This window comes from Polistes fuscatus, unplaced genomic scaffold, assembly GCF_010416935.1.
Source record: "Polistes fuscatus isolate 324 unplaced genomic scaffold, CU_Pfus_HIC Scaffold29, whole genome shotgun sequence".
Taxonomy (NCBI): domain Eukaryota; kingdom Metazoa; phylum Arthropoda; class Insecta; order Hymenoptera; family Vespidae; genus Polistes; species Polistes fuscatus.
Window position 1 is genome coordinate 610,907 of NW_025113106.1, and position 15,239 is coordinate 626,145.

Below are 15,239 nucleotides of genomic sequence, written 5' to 3' on the forward strand. Positions count from 1 at the left end.
ATACTTCAAACTTTTTATAAACAGTCATTATTTTAAATTAAAAAGTTTTAGCGGTGTTTGAATGTGTTGAATTGTGTGTACAAATTTAGGAGTTATTCATGATTACTGTCAAGTAGTTTATCTTTAATAAATGCTAAATTTTCTGAATTCAGTTTTTATAAAAATTGAGTGCGTGACAAAGTTCTTAATCTTATTAGAAGCGTTAGTGAAAGTAAATTAAAGTAATAATTTATGATAAACTATTTATTTTTTAAATTATCGTATTAGCGTCTTATTTATAAGTGTGAAAAAAGTGTAAATCTAAACATCTTATATGCTGGCGGTATATTTAAAGATTTATTAGCAAATCAAGTATTTTGAAATTCAGTTTTATTATAAATAATTGAATGCCTAAAGAAGTGCATATAACAATAAAAGGCGTTAGAATAATTTAAATACAACAAACTTATTATACAAAGACATTGTTTTTTTAATAAAAATAGTTAGCAGGTTATTAAATTTGTTTAAAAGAATGTAAAAATTTAAGAAATATTTATGCTTGCGGTGTATCAGTTAATATTTTAGCAAATCAAATTTTATTGAAATTCAGTTTTATGATAAAAAAAGTTATTTCGTAACATAGTGCATATTAATATAAAATGCGTTAGTGCGACTAGAATACATCTACCATTTTATACCTAGCCATTGTTATTTGAATTAAAATTCTAAGCAGTGTATTGAATTTGTTGAAACGAATTTAGAAATTTAGGTGTTATTTATGCTTGCGGTCTATCAAATAATCTTTTAGGAAAACCATTTTTTTTATATTCAGTTTTATTATAAAAAATTGAATTCGTAACAAAATTTATATTTCATCAAAGGCTTTAGTGCGAGAAGAATAATTCAAACTTATTTTACACAGTCATTGTTTTTGAATTAAAAAGGTTTAGCGGTTTTTTGAATGTGTTAAAATTGAGTGTACAAATTTAAGAGTGATTCATAATTGCGGTCCAGTAGTTTATCTTTAATAAATGCAGAATATTCTGAATTCAAATGTATTATAAAAATTGAGTGCGTAAAAAAGTTCTTAATATTATAAGAAGCATTATAGAAAGTAAATTAAAGTTATAATTTATGAATAAATATTTATTTTTTAATAATCGCATTAGCGTCTTATTAATAATTTTGAAGAAAGTGTAAATCTAAGAATTTTATATGCTTGCGGTATATTTAAGTATTTATTAGCAAATCAAGTATTTTGAAATTCAGTTTTATTATGAAATAAGTGAATGCGTAAAGTAGTGCATATTAACATAAAAGGCGTAAGTGTAAGTTGAATACATCTAACTTTTTGTACACAGACATTGTTTTCTTAAATAAAAATATTTTGCGTTTTATTGAATTTGTTGAAAAATATTTAAAAATTTAAGTGATATTTATGGTTGCGGATTCTCAGTTAATCTTTTAGCATATCAAGTTATATTGAAATTCAGTTATATAATAAAAAAAGTTAATTCGTAACATAGTGCATATTAATATAAAAGGCGTTATTGTTACCAGAATACATCTACCTTTTTATACCTATCAATTGTTATTTGAATTAAAAATTGTTAGCAGTGTTTTGAATGTGTTGAACAGAGTGTAAAAATCTAAGTGTTATTTATGATTGTTGTCTATCAGTTTAACTTTAAGCAATGCAAGTTTTTTTGAATTTCAGTTGTCTTAAAAAAATGAATACGTAGCAAAGTGCATATTAATATAAAAGGCGTTAGTGCGAGCATAATAAATCTACCTTTTTATACCAAGCTATTGTCTTTTAAATTAAAAATAGTCAGCGGTGTATTGAGTTTGATTTAAAGAATGTACAAAACTAAGTATTATTTATGATTTTGGTCTATCAGAAAATCTTTAAGCAAATCAAGTTTTTTGAAATTAAGTTTTATTATAAAAAAAAAAATGCGTAAGAAAGTGCATATTAATGTGGGAAGGGAAATTAGACAAAGGGACTACGAAACAAAATACGATATGGTTGGTAGGACCGTTGGGATGTAGCGACGTGCAGCGGTGCGTTGCTATGCAAGTAAACAGTGGACAAAAGCACAAAGATCTAAGTTAGTCATCGTTTAGCCTTTAAGCAGCGAACATCTATTACTGTATTGAATTGTATCAGATTAAATTGCATTTACATTGAAACAGTCTATTCATCTTTAAGAACAATTTATTATTAAAACCAGTATTCCTGATCTTCAATATTCAGATATTCGTAGAAAGACTGATGAGAAGAGAAAGGAATCCTACATTAATATAAAAGAGTTAGTGCGAGTGCAATTCAACTTACAATTTATACCAAGCTATTGTTTTCTAAATTAAAAAGTGTTAGCGGTGTATTGAATGTGTTGAACAGAGTGTAAAAATTTTAGTAGTATTCATGATTGTGGTCTATCAGTTAATCCCTAAGAAATGCTAGATTTTTGGAATTTTAGTTGTATTATAAAAGTAGAATGCGTAACGAAGTTTAAAATATTATATGAAGCGTTAGTAAAGGCAAATTAAATTTATTTTTCTATGAAAATCTATTTTTTTTTTAATACTCGCTTTAACGTCATATTGATAATTGTGAAAAAAGTGTAAATCTAAGCATTTTTTATGCTTTCGGTCTATTTGATAATATTTTAGCAAAACAAGTTTTTTTAAATTTTAGTTGTCTTATAAAAAAAAGTGAATGAGTAAGAAAGTTTATATTAAAATAAAAAGCGTTATTGCGAGTAGAATACATCTGACTTTTTATAAACATCGATTGTTTTTAAAATTTTAAAATGTCAGCGGTTTGTTAAATGTGTTGAATAGAGAGTGCAAATTCAAGTGTTATTTATGCTTGTGTTCTGTCAGATAATCTTGTAGCAAATCAAGTCTTTTTATTTTACTTTTATTATAAAAAAATGAATGCGTAACAAAGTGCATAATAATATATAAAGCATTAGTGAAAGTTGAATACAAAAAACTTTTTATACAAAGCAATTGTTTTCTAAATATAAAATTGTTAGCTTTGTATTAAATTAGTTGAAAAGAATGTACAAATTTAAGTGTTATTTATGCTTGCGTTCTATCATAAAATTTTTTAGAAAAACAAGTTTTATTGAATTTTAGTTTTTAATAAAAAAAGTTAATGAGTTACAAAGTGCATGTTAATATATAAAGCGTTAGAGCGAGTAGAAAAAAACAAACATTTATACAAAGCTATTTTTTTCTAAATTTAAAATTGTTATAGTTGTATTAAATTTGTTAAAAGAATTTACAAATTTAAGTGTTATTTTTGCCTGCGGTCTATCATATAACCTTTTAGCAAAATAATTTTTTCAAATTTTAGTTTTATTATTAAAAAGTTGAATGCGTAAGAAAGTGCATATGAATATATAAAGCGTTAGTGCGAGTTGAATACAACTAACTTTTTATACACAGCAATTATTTTTTTTAAATTAAAAACTGTTAACGGTGTATTGAATGTGTTGAACAGAGTATTGAATTTTAAGTATTATTCAAGATTGTGGTCTATCAGAGAATTCTTAAGAAATGTTAGATTTTTTAAATTTTAGTTCTTCTTCTTCTTCATTCTTTAGTTTAGGCAAGTTGCCTGTTTCGTAACTACGTTTTTCTGCCTATTGCACTGTTAAATTGTCGCACCATCGTTTTCGTTGGCGCTCCGTTATTCTGCGGCCAACCGGTTACTTATCCCGTGCAATTCTGACAACTCCTCTTTTGTCCATTCTGTTGATATGTTCGTTCCATTCTTTTTTTCTTTTTAGTATCAATTCGGTAATGTTCTCCACTTTGCATGTTCTCCTTATATCTTCACTTCTCTCTTGGTCCAGTAGTGTTTTTCAAACTATTCTTCGAAGAACTCTCATTTCGGTTGTCTCTAGTAACTGTTTCGTTTTCGCTGTGTCTGGTCGAGTTTCAGCGGTATATGATATAATAGGTCTTACCGTTGCCTTTTAGATTCTTGCCTTTGTCTCTATGTCCATGTTTTTGTTTAGCTATATTGTGTCATTCAAAAAACCCGCTATTCTGGATGCCTTCATTGTCTGTTCTCTTACCTCTGCTTCAACATCACTATACCCTGAGATTTCTATTCCTCGGTACTTAAATCTCATTTCCTGCTGAATAACCTTCCCTTCAATTTCCAGTTTGCACCTTAACGGTGTCTTTGATGTTTTCATGCATTTACTTTTCTGGGCCGATATTTTCATATTGGATGATTTAGCTATGCAGTTAAATCGGTGTAGTAGACGTTGTAGATAATCCTCATTTTCGGTTACTAATACAGAGTCATCAGAATAGCATAGGATGGTTATTTCTTCGTTGCCCATTTTATATCTTTTTAGCAGTCTTACATTTCTTATTATTTCGTCCATAATGATGTTAAAAAGCTGGGGACTTAGGGAATCCCCTTGTCGGATACCACGACCTTCATTTATCGGTTCAGTCAAGGCACCATTTATCTTTGCTTGGATATTATTTTTTCTATAGATGTCCTCTAGGTTCTTGATAAGATTATTCGGAATTTGCCGGTTATAGATGAGGTGTATAACATCCTTTAACTGCACACGGTCGAATGCCTTTTCCAGATGAGTGAAACACATATATGCTGGTCTGTTGTATTCAATTAATTGTTCTGTTTTCTGTCTTATGATGAAAACTGCGTCTGTGCACGATCTTCTTGATCTGAATCCCTGTTTTAGTCTTCTAGATTCGTTAAGCTGTTAATTTTATTCGTTATAACCTTTGTTGTTAGTTTCAATGAAGTTTTTAAAAGATTTATTCACCTGTTATTTTTAAGTAGTTTTTTGTATCCTTTTTTAAACATTACTATAGTTTTGCTTGTTCGCAATGCATCAGGTATTTTGTGTTTGCATAGTATTTTTTGGATTAGGGGTGTTAACTGTTGTGTGAGACGTTGGCCACCATATTTTAATAATTTGTTTTGAATGCCATCTTGCCCTAAGCTCTTCCTATTCTTTAGTTTTCGAATAGCTGATTCTTCATCACTGGGCTCAACTTGTATGTCATTTTTAGTTACTATTTCTGGCGTATTTAGTACCGCTTGAGGTTCTTCTGATTTATAGAGTTCTGTTTAGTAGTTATTCCAGGTTTCTCTTGTGATCTGATTTTTTTCGACCATTTCTTTGACCTCCTTTTTTGATTTCTAATAAATCGCCAGATTTGTTTTTGGAGTCCATAAAAGTCACTCTCCATTCTCTTCGAAATAATCTCCACATTATGTTGTTTTGTCTGCCTTACTAATTTCGCTGTTAGATTCCGGATTTGTCTATACATTTCGTATGATTCAGGTGTTCGTAATGTTCTATAGTTAAGTTATGCTATTTTCTTTTTTTGCATATTTTCTTAATCTCTTGTCGGAACCCAGGTGTTTTGATCATTTTAGCCCGGTTTTTTACATTTCGTGTTCCCAGGGCTTCATATGCAGCTTCTAAAATGTTAATTTTTAGTTTCTTGGAGGCTGTATTTATGTACTCCTCTTTTTTTATTCGGTTTATTTCGATTTTATCCTTCAACCTGTTCTCATATAGTTGCTTAGTTGGTAAGTTCCATAGTGATTTGATGTTTATTTTCGATTCTTCAGTTGCTCGGGCAAGAATGCTTTGGGGTTTAAAATTCATTCTTATTTTTGCTAGTAGCAGGCTACGATCGCTTCCTACATTCGCGGAGTTTAATGTCCTAACATCTAATATTTGGTTTGGTTGGACGTATCTGTTAGTAACAATGTAATCAATTGTAGACCTGAAGCCTCTGGTGTTGCTGTATGTAAATTTATATTGTTCCTTATGATTGTTAAATGTATTTTTAATCCTTAGCTCGTTAAATGTGCATAACTGTGTCATTACTTCTCCATTATTATTTACAACGTTTTCGTTGAACCTTTGTTTTATTTAAGATATTATTTCGTTTCCGATGCGGGCGTTAAAATCTCCAAGGATTATCATTTGTTTGTTACTTGGTAATGATCCGACTATATTTTGTAGTTGGTCGTAGAAGGCTTCTCTTTCTTCTTTTGGTTTATTATTTTCAGGTGCATAAATTGACACTATATTTAATTTTTGATTTTCCGCTTACATTTTTACAACCAAGATTCGCGAAGATACGTAGCTAAATTTTTGTATGTTGTTTTGATACTTCTTAGACACTGCGATTGCTACCACTTCTTTTGCCCTGATTTGTTTTTCGACTCCACTATAGATCACTAAGTAGTCGTCGTATTTTATTTGTCCTTTGCTTTTCTTTTTGGTTTCTTGTAAGGCGCATATATCAATGATATTATCTTTTTAGTTCTTTCAGGGTTTCTTGATCTTTATTATTAAATTACTTGATGTTCTAGGTAGCCAGACGCATTATGTGTTCTTTTTTCCAATTCTTTGTCCTTTTTCTTGCTTGGGTCGTCATCTGTGAATCCGTCCTATTATGAGGCAATGTTTCGTTTTTAAGAGCAAAATTTTATTTTTTACGTTGGGTAGGAAGCTAGCCTGATTCAACAACCTTCTTATTTTCCCGGGCTTAAGACCGGCAACATGATCGCTGATCTGCGATCATGCAGGCGGAGTAAATACAAAAAATAAGTATTTAATATATTTAGATTGTCTAAAAACAAGGAAGGCAGCTGTACACAAAAACTTTAATAACGCGAAGACTAACAGATTCTTAAATGTCAAAAACAGTTATTTTAAAGCTCTCTTAACGCTCTAAAACCTAATGCATGACTTAAGTATTTAAAACGTATAGGTTTTTCGAGAGAAACGAAGGAATCTGTACACATAAACTTTAATTTCTGAAAGACTAACAAATTTTAAATTGTCTTAAAACAGCCATTTAAAAGTTCCTTAAATGCCAAACAACATGATGTTATAAATAAGTATTTAATATACATAGGTTGTCTAAATAAAAAGAAGTAATATGTACACAGAACCTATAATAACTCGAAAACTATCAAATTCTAAACTGTTTTAAAACAGTCATTTTAAAGCTCATAAATTTTTATAAAACCTGATACAAAACTTGAGTATTTAAAATATATAGTGTGTCTAAAATTTGGGAAGGCAGCTGCAATCAAAAACTGTAATTACTCGAAAACTAACAGATTCTAATATGTCTAAAAAGAGTTATTTTAAAGCTCTCTAAATGGTCATAAAACTAATGCAAGACTTACGTATTTTAAACGTATACGTTTTGCGAGAAAAAGAAATTAATCTTTTCACATAAACTTTTATTTCTCAAAGACAAACTAATTTTAAAATGTTTAAAAAAAGGAGAAGAAGAAGAGAGACAACTTCATGCTGTAAACTTGAAATTGTTTTGCCGCGCGTCGTAAATACCGACAAACTTCATGGTGTCGTTTTCTCAGACGCTCAGAAAAAAATGACTCCCCATTACATTTTCCCTAATGCGCCAAAAAAAAGTATAACTTCAAAAAAGCAATTTTAAAGCTCTTTAAATGCCAAACAACATGATGTTAATCATAAGTATTTAATATACATAAGTTGTCTAAAGAAGAAGAAGTAATTTCCACACAAAACCTATAATAATTCGAAAACTATCTAATTCTAAAATGTTTCATTACAGTCATTTTAAATCTCTTGAAATGCTCTAAGACCTGATAAAAGGTTCGTATTTAAAATATATACAGTGTATAAAAACAAGAAAAGCAAATCCAAACAAAAACAGCAATTACTCGAAAACTAACAAATTCTAAAATGTTTTAATATTTTCATTATAAAGCTCTTTAAATGTTCTATAACTTAATGCAAGACTTAAGTTTTTAAAACTTATTAGTTTTTCAAGAAAAAGGAAGAAATCTGTACACATAAACTTTAATTTCTCAAAGACTAACTAATTTTAAAATTTTTCAAAAAAGCTATTTTAAAGCTCTCTAATTGCCCAAAATCATAATGCTAAAAATAAATATTTAATATATATATTTTGTCTAAATAAAAAGAACTGAGTTGTACACAGAACCTGTGATAACTCAAAAACCAAAAAATTCTAAAATATCCTAAAACTGCCAATTTAAAGCTATTGAAATGCTCTAAAACCTGATATGAAACTTAAGTATTTAAAATACTTAGAGTGTCTAAAAACAAGGAAGGCAGCTGTACACAAAAACTTTAGAAACTTAAGAACTAACAGATTTTAAAATGTTTAATTACAGTTATTTTAAATAATTCTAAATGCTCTAAAACCTATTGCAAGATTTAAGTATTTAAAATATTTTAGGTTTTTAAAAAAAGATAAGGAATCTGCAAACAAAACTATAATTTCTCAAAGACTAACTAATTTTAAAATGTTTAAATACAGCTATTTTTAGGCTATTTAAATGCCTAACAACATGATGTAAAACATAAGTATTAATTATACATATGATGTATAAATAAAAAGAAGAAATTTCTACACAGATCCTCTAATAATTCTAAAACTAACATATTCTAAAATGTTTTAAAACAGTCATTTTAAAGCTCTCGATATGATCTAAAACCTGATACAAAATTTAAGTATTTAAAACATATACAATGTCTAAAAACAAGAAAAGCCCTTGCAAACATTAACTGTTATTACTCGAAAACTAAAAAATTTTAAAATGGTATAGTTTTGCTATTTTAAAGCTCTTCAAATGCCAAAAAACCTGATGCTAAACATAAGTACATAATATACATAAGTGGTCTAAAAAAAAAAGAAGAAAGCTGTACAAAAAAACTTTAATTACTCAAAAACTAACAGATTCTAAAATTTTAAAAACAGTTATTTTAAAGCTATCTAAATGCTCTAAAACCTAATGCAAGACTTAAGTATTTTAAACTTATAAGTTCTTCGAGAAAAAGGAAGGAATCTGTACAAATAAACTTTATTTCTCAAAGACTAACTAATTAAAAATGTTTTTAAATAGCCATATTAATGCTTTTTAAATGCCGAAAAACATAGTTTTTAACATAAATATTTACTATACATAGGTGGTCGAAATAAAAAGAAGTAATTTGTTTTTAGAACATATAATAAGTCAAAAACAAACAAATTCTAAAATGATTTAAAACAGTTATTTTAAGCTCTTGAAATGCTCTTTAACCTGATACAAAACTTAATCATTTAATATATATAGAGTGTCAAAAACCGGAGAAGGCAGCTGCAATCAAAAACTGTAATTACTCGAAAACTAAGAGATAATTAAATGTCTAAAAACAGTTATTTTAAAGCACTTGAAATGCTCTAAAACCTGATACAAAAGTTAGGTATTTAAAATCCATAGAATGTCTAAAAACAAGGAAGGCACCTGCAATCAAAAACTATAATTACTCGTAAAACTAAGAAATTCAAAAATGTCAAAATACAGTTATTTTAAAGCTCTCTAAATACTATAAAACCTAATGCTAGACTAAAGTATTTTAAACTTATAGATTTTTCTAGAAAAAGTAAGGAATCTTTGCCCATAAACTTTAATTACTCAAAGGCTAACCAATTTTAAAATGTTTTAAAACAGCCACTTTTAAGCTCTTTAAATGCCCAACAACATGATGTTAAACATAAGTATTTAATATACATGAGATGTATAATTAAAAAGAAGAAATTTCTACACAGATCCTATAAGTATTCGAATACTAACTGTTGAGGAAATAAAATAAAAAATGAGGTGATAAGAACACTAAGCACCTTACATTTGCCGTGGTCAGATTTTAAATAATTACGTTACAAAATAGGTGGTAACCTCGTGTTACCGTAGTGAGTTTTATGTTAGAAGTCTGTTGTAGATTTAGATGCTTAAGACGTTTGGATTTTATTAATCCTGTGAAAGGACTTTTAGAGATTACATTAATCTCTTGACTCTTCTGAGTAACGGAACGAGCTGGACAATGAGAAACTGAGATGACCTTTTAAGAGCACGTCGTAACCGTATGAGAATTTTTAATGTACTGTACGGCTGACGGAAAAGCCGGCGTTACGATGATTCTTCAAGAGAATGCTGGGAAAAGAGGCGTGTCTTCATCACGCCACAACTCTCACGTGGCGCCGTTCAATTTGAATGCTTTTTTCAAAACATTCCGCCGGCTATCAGCCACTGGGTTGATGATGAGTTAGAAGTCCGCTTGTTGAGTCACCGGAAGCACGGCGAGCTTGGCGATCGGCCGGGTGAGCGTGGTGGTTGCCGTTTTGAGAGACACCACCCTGGTAAGTCCGTCTTCTCCTGGCCAAAGCTTGAGTACTCTAGCCATGGGACATTTTCCTGGAAGCAGCCGCTTATCTGTGAGCAGAACTAGAGAGCCGACCTGTAAATTATTGTGAGGGTGCCTTCACTTTTAGATGGCTTGCAATCGCTGTAAGTATTGAGTGAACCACAAGCACCAGAACTGCTGCATCCGCTGTTGGATGAATTGCCATCGGGACAGCCGATTGACCGAGACGTCTAGAAGTGAGTGTTCGAGGACAGAATTGAGAGCGGTCCCAATGAGATAATGACCTTGGGTGAGCACTGTCGTGTCCTCTGGGTCATCGCTAAGCGGTTCGAGAGGTCGTGTGTTTAGAATGGCTTCTATTTTAGCGAGGAGCGTGGATGCTTCCTCGTAAGTGAGAAACGTATCTCCGACCGTTCTCTCGACGTAGAACTTCAATGATTTGACTGCTGCTTCCCACTTACCACCCATGTAGAGCGCGGCTGGTTGGTTAAAGTGCCACTGTGTGTTGTCTTGCGCCAGTGGTGCGGAGAACTTGAGATGTCCAGATAAGCTGGCAGTGAAGAAGCGCTTGAGTTGCGCCTACACGCCCAAAAAGTTGGTTCCGCAATCGAATAGGGTGCGGATGGGGTCCCGCGTCTTGAGGTGAATCTTCGGTACGTTGAGATAAACCCTTCAGATGTGTAGTCGGAGACCACATCAAGGTGAGTAACAGATGTTGTGAGACAAACAAACACGCAGATCCATCCTTTGTAAGTTTTTGCCCCGCGGCCTCGCCATGTTTTGAGTGTGAGTGGTCCAACGTAGTCGATTCCTGTGTGAGAGAAGGGGCGTGATGGTGTGACACGCGCTAGAGGTAGTTGGCCCATCAGCTGCTGGGAACGGATCCCCCTGTTGCGAGCACACAGAACACAACTGAGAATATGAGATTTGACTAGGGCTCGACCGCCGACGATCCAATAGAGCTGTCTGATAAATTCTAGAGTTGTCTGAGTTCCTCCATGCATCGTCTTTTTGTGAGCGTGAGCAATGATGAATTCTGAGAGTCTTGAGGTCCGAAGAAGGATCGCAGGATGTTTCGTGTCATATAAGAGTTCTGATCTTCTGAGACGACCGCCCACTCTTAACACACCTTCATTGTCGATGAAGGCGGTGAGTCGGCTAAGTGGGTGAGAGCTTGGCAAGTGAGATTGTTGTCTGAGCAGAGCAAGTTCATCCTGAAAGTATGCTGCCTAAGTTGCCTTGACGCAAAAGAGTCGTGAGTCTTCCAAATCGGCAGCTGAGATGAGGATTGCTGGAGTTGAGTCAATCCTCTGTGAGAGTCTCTTGTTTGCTCTGCGACAGAGTGAGGTGACCCTGAGTAATTTGTTAAGTGTCGAGAACTTGTAAATGAGATCCCAGTGATATTCAGGAATGGACCGTACTGAGTGATGTGCAACACTTGCCCGAGTTTCCTGAGCACATATATCATCAGGGGCTTCATCAGGTAGAGCAGGCCATTAGTTTTCTGAGTGAGTCATCCATGGTTGTCCCGTCCACCATAGTGAGTGTTCTTCAAGCTGATCTGTGGTTATTCCACGCGATGCATAGTCAGCTGGATTTGAGGTGCCTGGTACATGCCTCCAATGAGCAGTCTTCGTGAGATCCTGTATCTTGATTACGCGGTTGCGAACATAATCCTTTCACTTGGAGGGGTGAGCCTTGATCCATTTGAGTGTCACTTGAGAGTCCGTCCACAAATGTATGTTTGTAATAGTCATGTTTAAAGTAGCGTAAACGTGTTTGATTAGAGTGGAAAGTAGCAGCGCTGCTGAGAGCTCTAACCTCGGGATGGTTAGCCGTTTGAGTTGAGCGACCTTTGTTTTTGAGCAGACGAGTGAGACGTTGGCGCCAGTGGACGGTTAGTTGACGATTAAATACACAAAAGCTCCCATTGCAAACTGAGATGCATCAGCGAATCCGTGCAGTTCAACCGTTGACTGAGCAAACGTGTTGAACCACCGCGGGATTAAGAGTCTGGCCAGCCTAGTGAGATCCTGTCTGATGCTGAGCCATTGAGTTGTGAGTTGTTCTGGGAGTGCGTCGTCCCAGTTGAGAGTGTGCAGCCAAAGCGACTGAAGAAACATCTTCGCTCTGATTACAACTGGTGACGCGAATACCAATGGATCAAATATTTGTGCTAATTCTGATAAGACTAGGCGTTTTGAGAATCTGTTGAGATTAGTTGGTGAGATGGCTGAAAAGTTGAAAGTATCTTCCTGAGATGAAAAGCGTATTCCAAGGATTTTGGTGACGCAACCGTCAAATGAGATGTCTGAGTTTTTGCCACTTTTAGAAGGGAGTTCCGCCAATAGCTGACTAGATGTGGAATGCCACTAAGCCAGTGGGAAGCCCCCCGCGTGGCATAGCCGTATGAGCTGTTGAGCAGTCTGAATCATGTCTTCTACTGAATCTGCTACTCCGAAAATATCATCGAAGTATCGACCGTGAGTGATTGGTTCCACAGCGAGTGGGTAACTTGAACCTTCATCTTCCACTAGTTGAAGCAGAGTTCTTACTGCCAAGAACGGAGCTGACTTGGTTCCATATGTAACCGTTGTGAGTTGGAAGTGAGTTTCCTTAAGCTGTTCGTCTACCCACAATATTCGTTGGAGATCCCAATCGTCTGAGTTTATTTTGATCTGTCGATACATCTTCGTGATATCCGTGACGAACAGATATTTGCGGCGGCGTATCCAGATGAGCAGGTCGAAGAGATTGAGCATCAAATTTGGACTAGCGTGCATGAGATCATTGAGAGAGTAACCCGTGGAGGTTGTGGTTGAGCCGTTGAAGACCACTCGGAGCTTAGTGGTTGAGCTGTCTGGTTTGAGAACTCCGTGATGCGGAAGATAGTAGTGTGGTCTTTTGTCTGTTAAGTTGTCTACGAGTTTGGTCATGTGACCAGCCTCCTCGTACTCTCTCATGAACTGCATGTACCGTTGCTGGTATAAATGATCTCTGCGAAACCAGGTGAGTGTTCGTTGTAAACATGCGTGAGCTGTGTGTTGAGAATCGCCCAAAGCTTCGGAGAAGAGTTGAGAGGTATCCTGACGATGTAACGCCCTGTCAGGTCTCTCGCATAAGTCGTCTTGAAGTGGTGCTCACACTACAGTTCTTCAGGTGTGAGTTGACCGTCATTTACCGTTAGAACCTCCTCTTGAACCCAAAATTTGGTGAGTAGATCTTGCAAGCAGGAGTTCGTCGGTTGTGAGATGCAATGATAAGTCTTCTTTGCTAGCGTGACAGGTGCAGGAGTTGGACTGATTACTATCCACCCGAAGATGGACAGTTGAGCAATGGGATCGCTAGGTCAGTGCCAAATGATGTTTGACCTGATGAGATGTCTGTATAAGTCAGCCCCAATGATCACGTCCACAGCTCTTGGAATGAGAAACTCTAGGTCAGCGAGGTTTAAGACTCTCAAGTGAGGCCAATCAGGCTCCTGAGATATCTCGCCAGACGGCAGGATGCTGGTGACCGTCTTTAGCACATGAGCCGTTATTCTCACTGAGAGTGGTCTGTATCTGGAGTGAAGGTCGAAGGTGACCACACCGCTGGTCTGAGATGTCTTTTTGCCTCCAACTCAATAAACGTCCAGCGTTGAGTGTCGCCGCACAAGATGCAGTTGTCTGGTGAGACATTCGCTGACGAATGAGATTTCTGACCCAGGGTCAATGAGTGCGCGTAACTGAGATTACGAGGTGGGTGAGAAGACTGTGGCTATTGCAGCTGCCAACAATGTGAGATTACTATGCTGCTTGAGTGGGCATGTCAGTGTAGGATCGGAAATACCGACGATCTGACTTGTACTTCATGCGGTTGAGGGCTTGGCATCGGTTATCACCGGAGCCCTCTGGATATTAATGCTTGAAGGATCAGCTTTCGCATGATCCCCTAGAGCTTTCTGAATGGCGTCTGGGTTTGTAGCGAAAAGGCTGCAGATACTGGCACCATGGAGAATGGTGTGATGCATGTTGTTGCAGTTCCTGCAATGCCTGCGGCTGTTAAATTTTCTGATGTTGTGCCTGCCTAGGCAATTGAAGCACAGGCTTTGCTCCTTCACCACCCTTAAGCGCTGACTGAGTGAATATTCGCGAAACTTTAGACACACTACGATGAAGTGATCCTGTCCACAACAATCGCATGGATATGTTGAGCGGGACTGAGTTGACTGAGTAGACTGTTGAGACGCCTGAGTGACTGGTTTAGGAGAGTTGGCTCGGTACTGTTGAGATGCCTGATAGACAACGACGCGCTAGAGCACCGATGTCTTCGACGCTTTCTCCTCTATGTTCTCTAGCGTGTGAGCCCGAGCAATGAGAAATTCCGTGAGCTGACTAAGTGAAGGGAACTCATCAGTAGATGTTAATGATGATTCCCATCTCTCGCGCGTGTGTCGGTCGAGCAGCCCACTGGTGAGCGTCACCAAGAGACACTCATCAGTGTTGGCCTGCTTGAGTGCCTGAGTCGTCTCATTGAGGATATTGAGCATCTTCGTTAGTGAGCTGGCCTGCCGCTTTTGCATGGGTTTCATGTTTAGCAGTCTCTCAAGGTGGGCTTTAATTATGAGTCGCCTTTTCTCAAACCGGTTGTTGAGAAGTGACCATGCTGTGGCGTAGGATAAGTGGTCTGACGTGAGATTCAGGATGAGCTCTGACGCTTCACCCTGCATTGCGGCCTTGAGATACTGGAATTTCTCGAGGTCGCTGAGATCTTAGTGACTCCCGATTACTTAGATGAACATGGCCTTGAAATCTGTATATTTCTAAATGTCTCCGCTGAACGTAGGCACAGTCAGTTCCGAAAGACGTGAGCGTGCCCGCGTGCCATCTGCTGCCGCAGCGGCTGGCTGAGTAGTCTTGATAAGTTTTTCTTGAAGCCGTCCTAGTTTGCGCTTCACTTTAATCAACAGCTTATTTTCCTTGAGATAGACCTTTGAATTAAAATAAGAGTGATCCAAATGAGCTAGGGGCCAGTGAGACACCAACCATG

The 15,239-nt window shown here is 35.5% G+C and overlaps 1 protein-coding gene across 1 annotated transcript; it reads right to left on the reverse strand.

The window, feature by feature from the left end:
• Positions 1-12,580: 12,580 nt before the first annotated feature.
• Positions 12,581-13,144, reverse strand: LOC122519066. The gene has a single exon (XM_043638232.1). It carries the CDS (start codon positions 13,142-13,144, stop codon positions 12,581-12,583), a length of 564 nt encoding a protein of 187 aa, XP_043494167.1.
• Positions 13,145-15,239: the final 2,095 nt, after the last annotated feature.

What these genes read in the sequence shown, in the direction of transcription:
- LOC122519066 (XM_043638232.1), bottom strand. Translation starts at nt 13,144, where the DNA reads ATGACCAAACTCGTAGACAACTTAACAGACAAAAGACCACACTACTAT.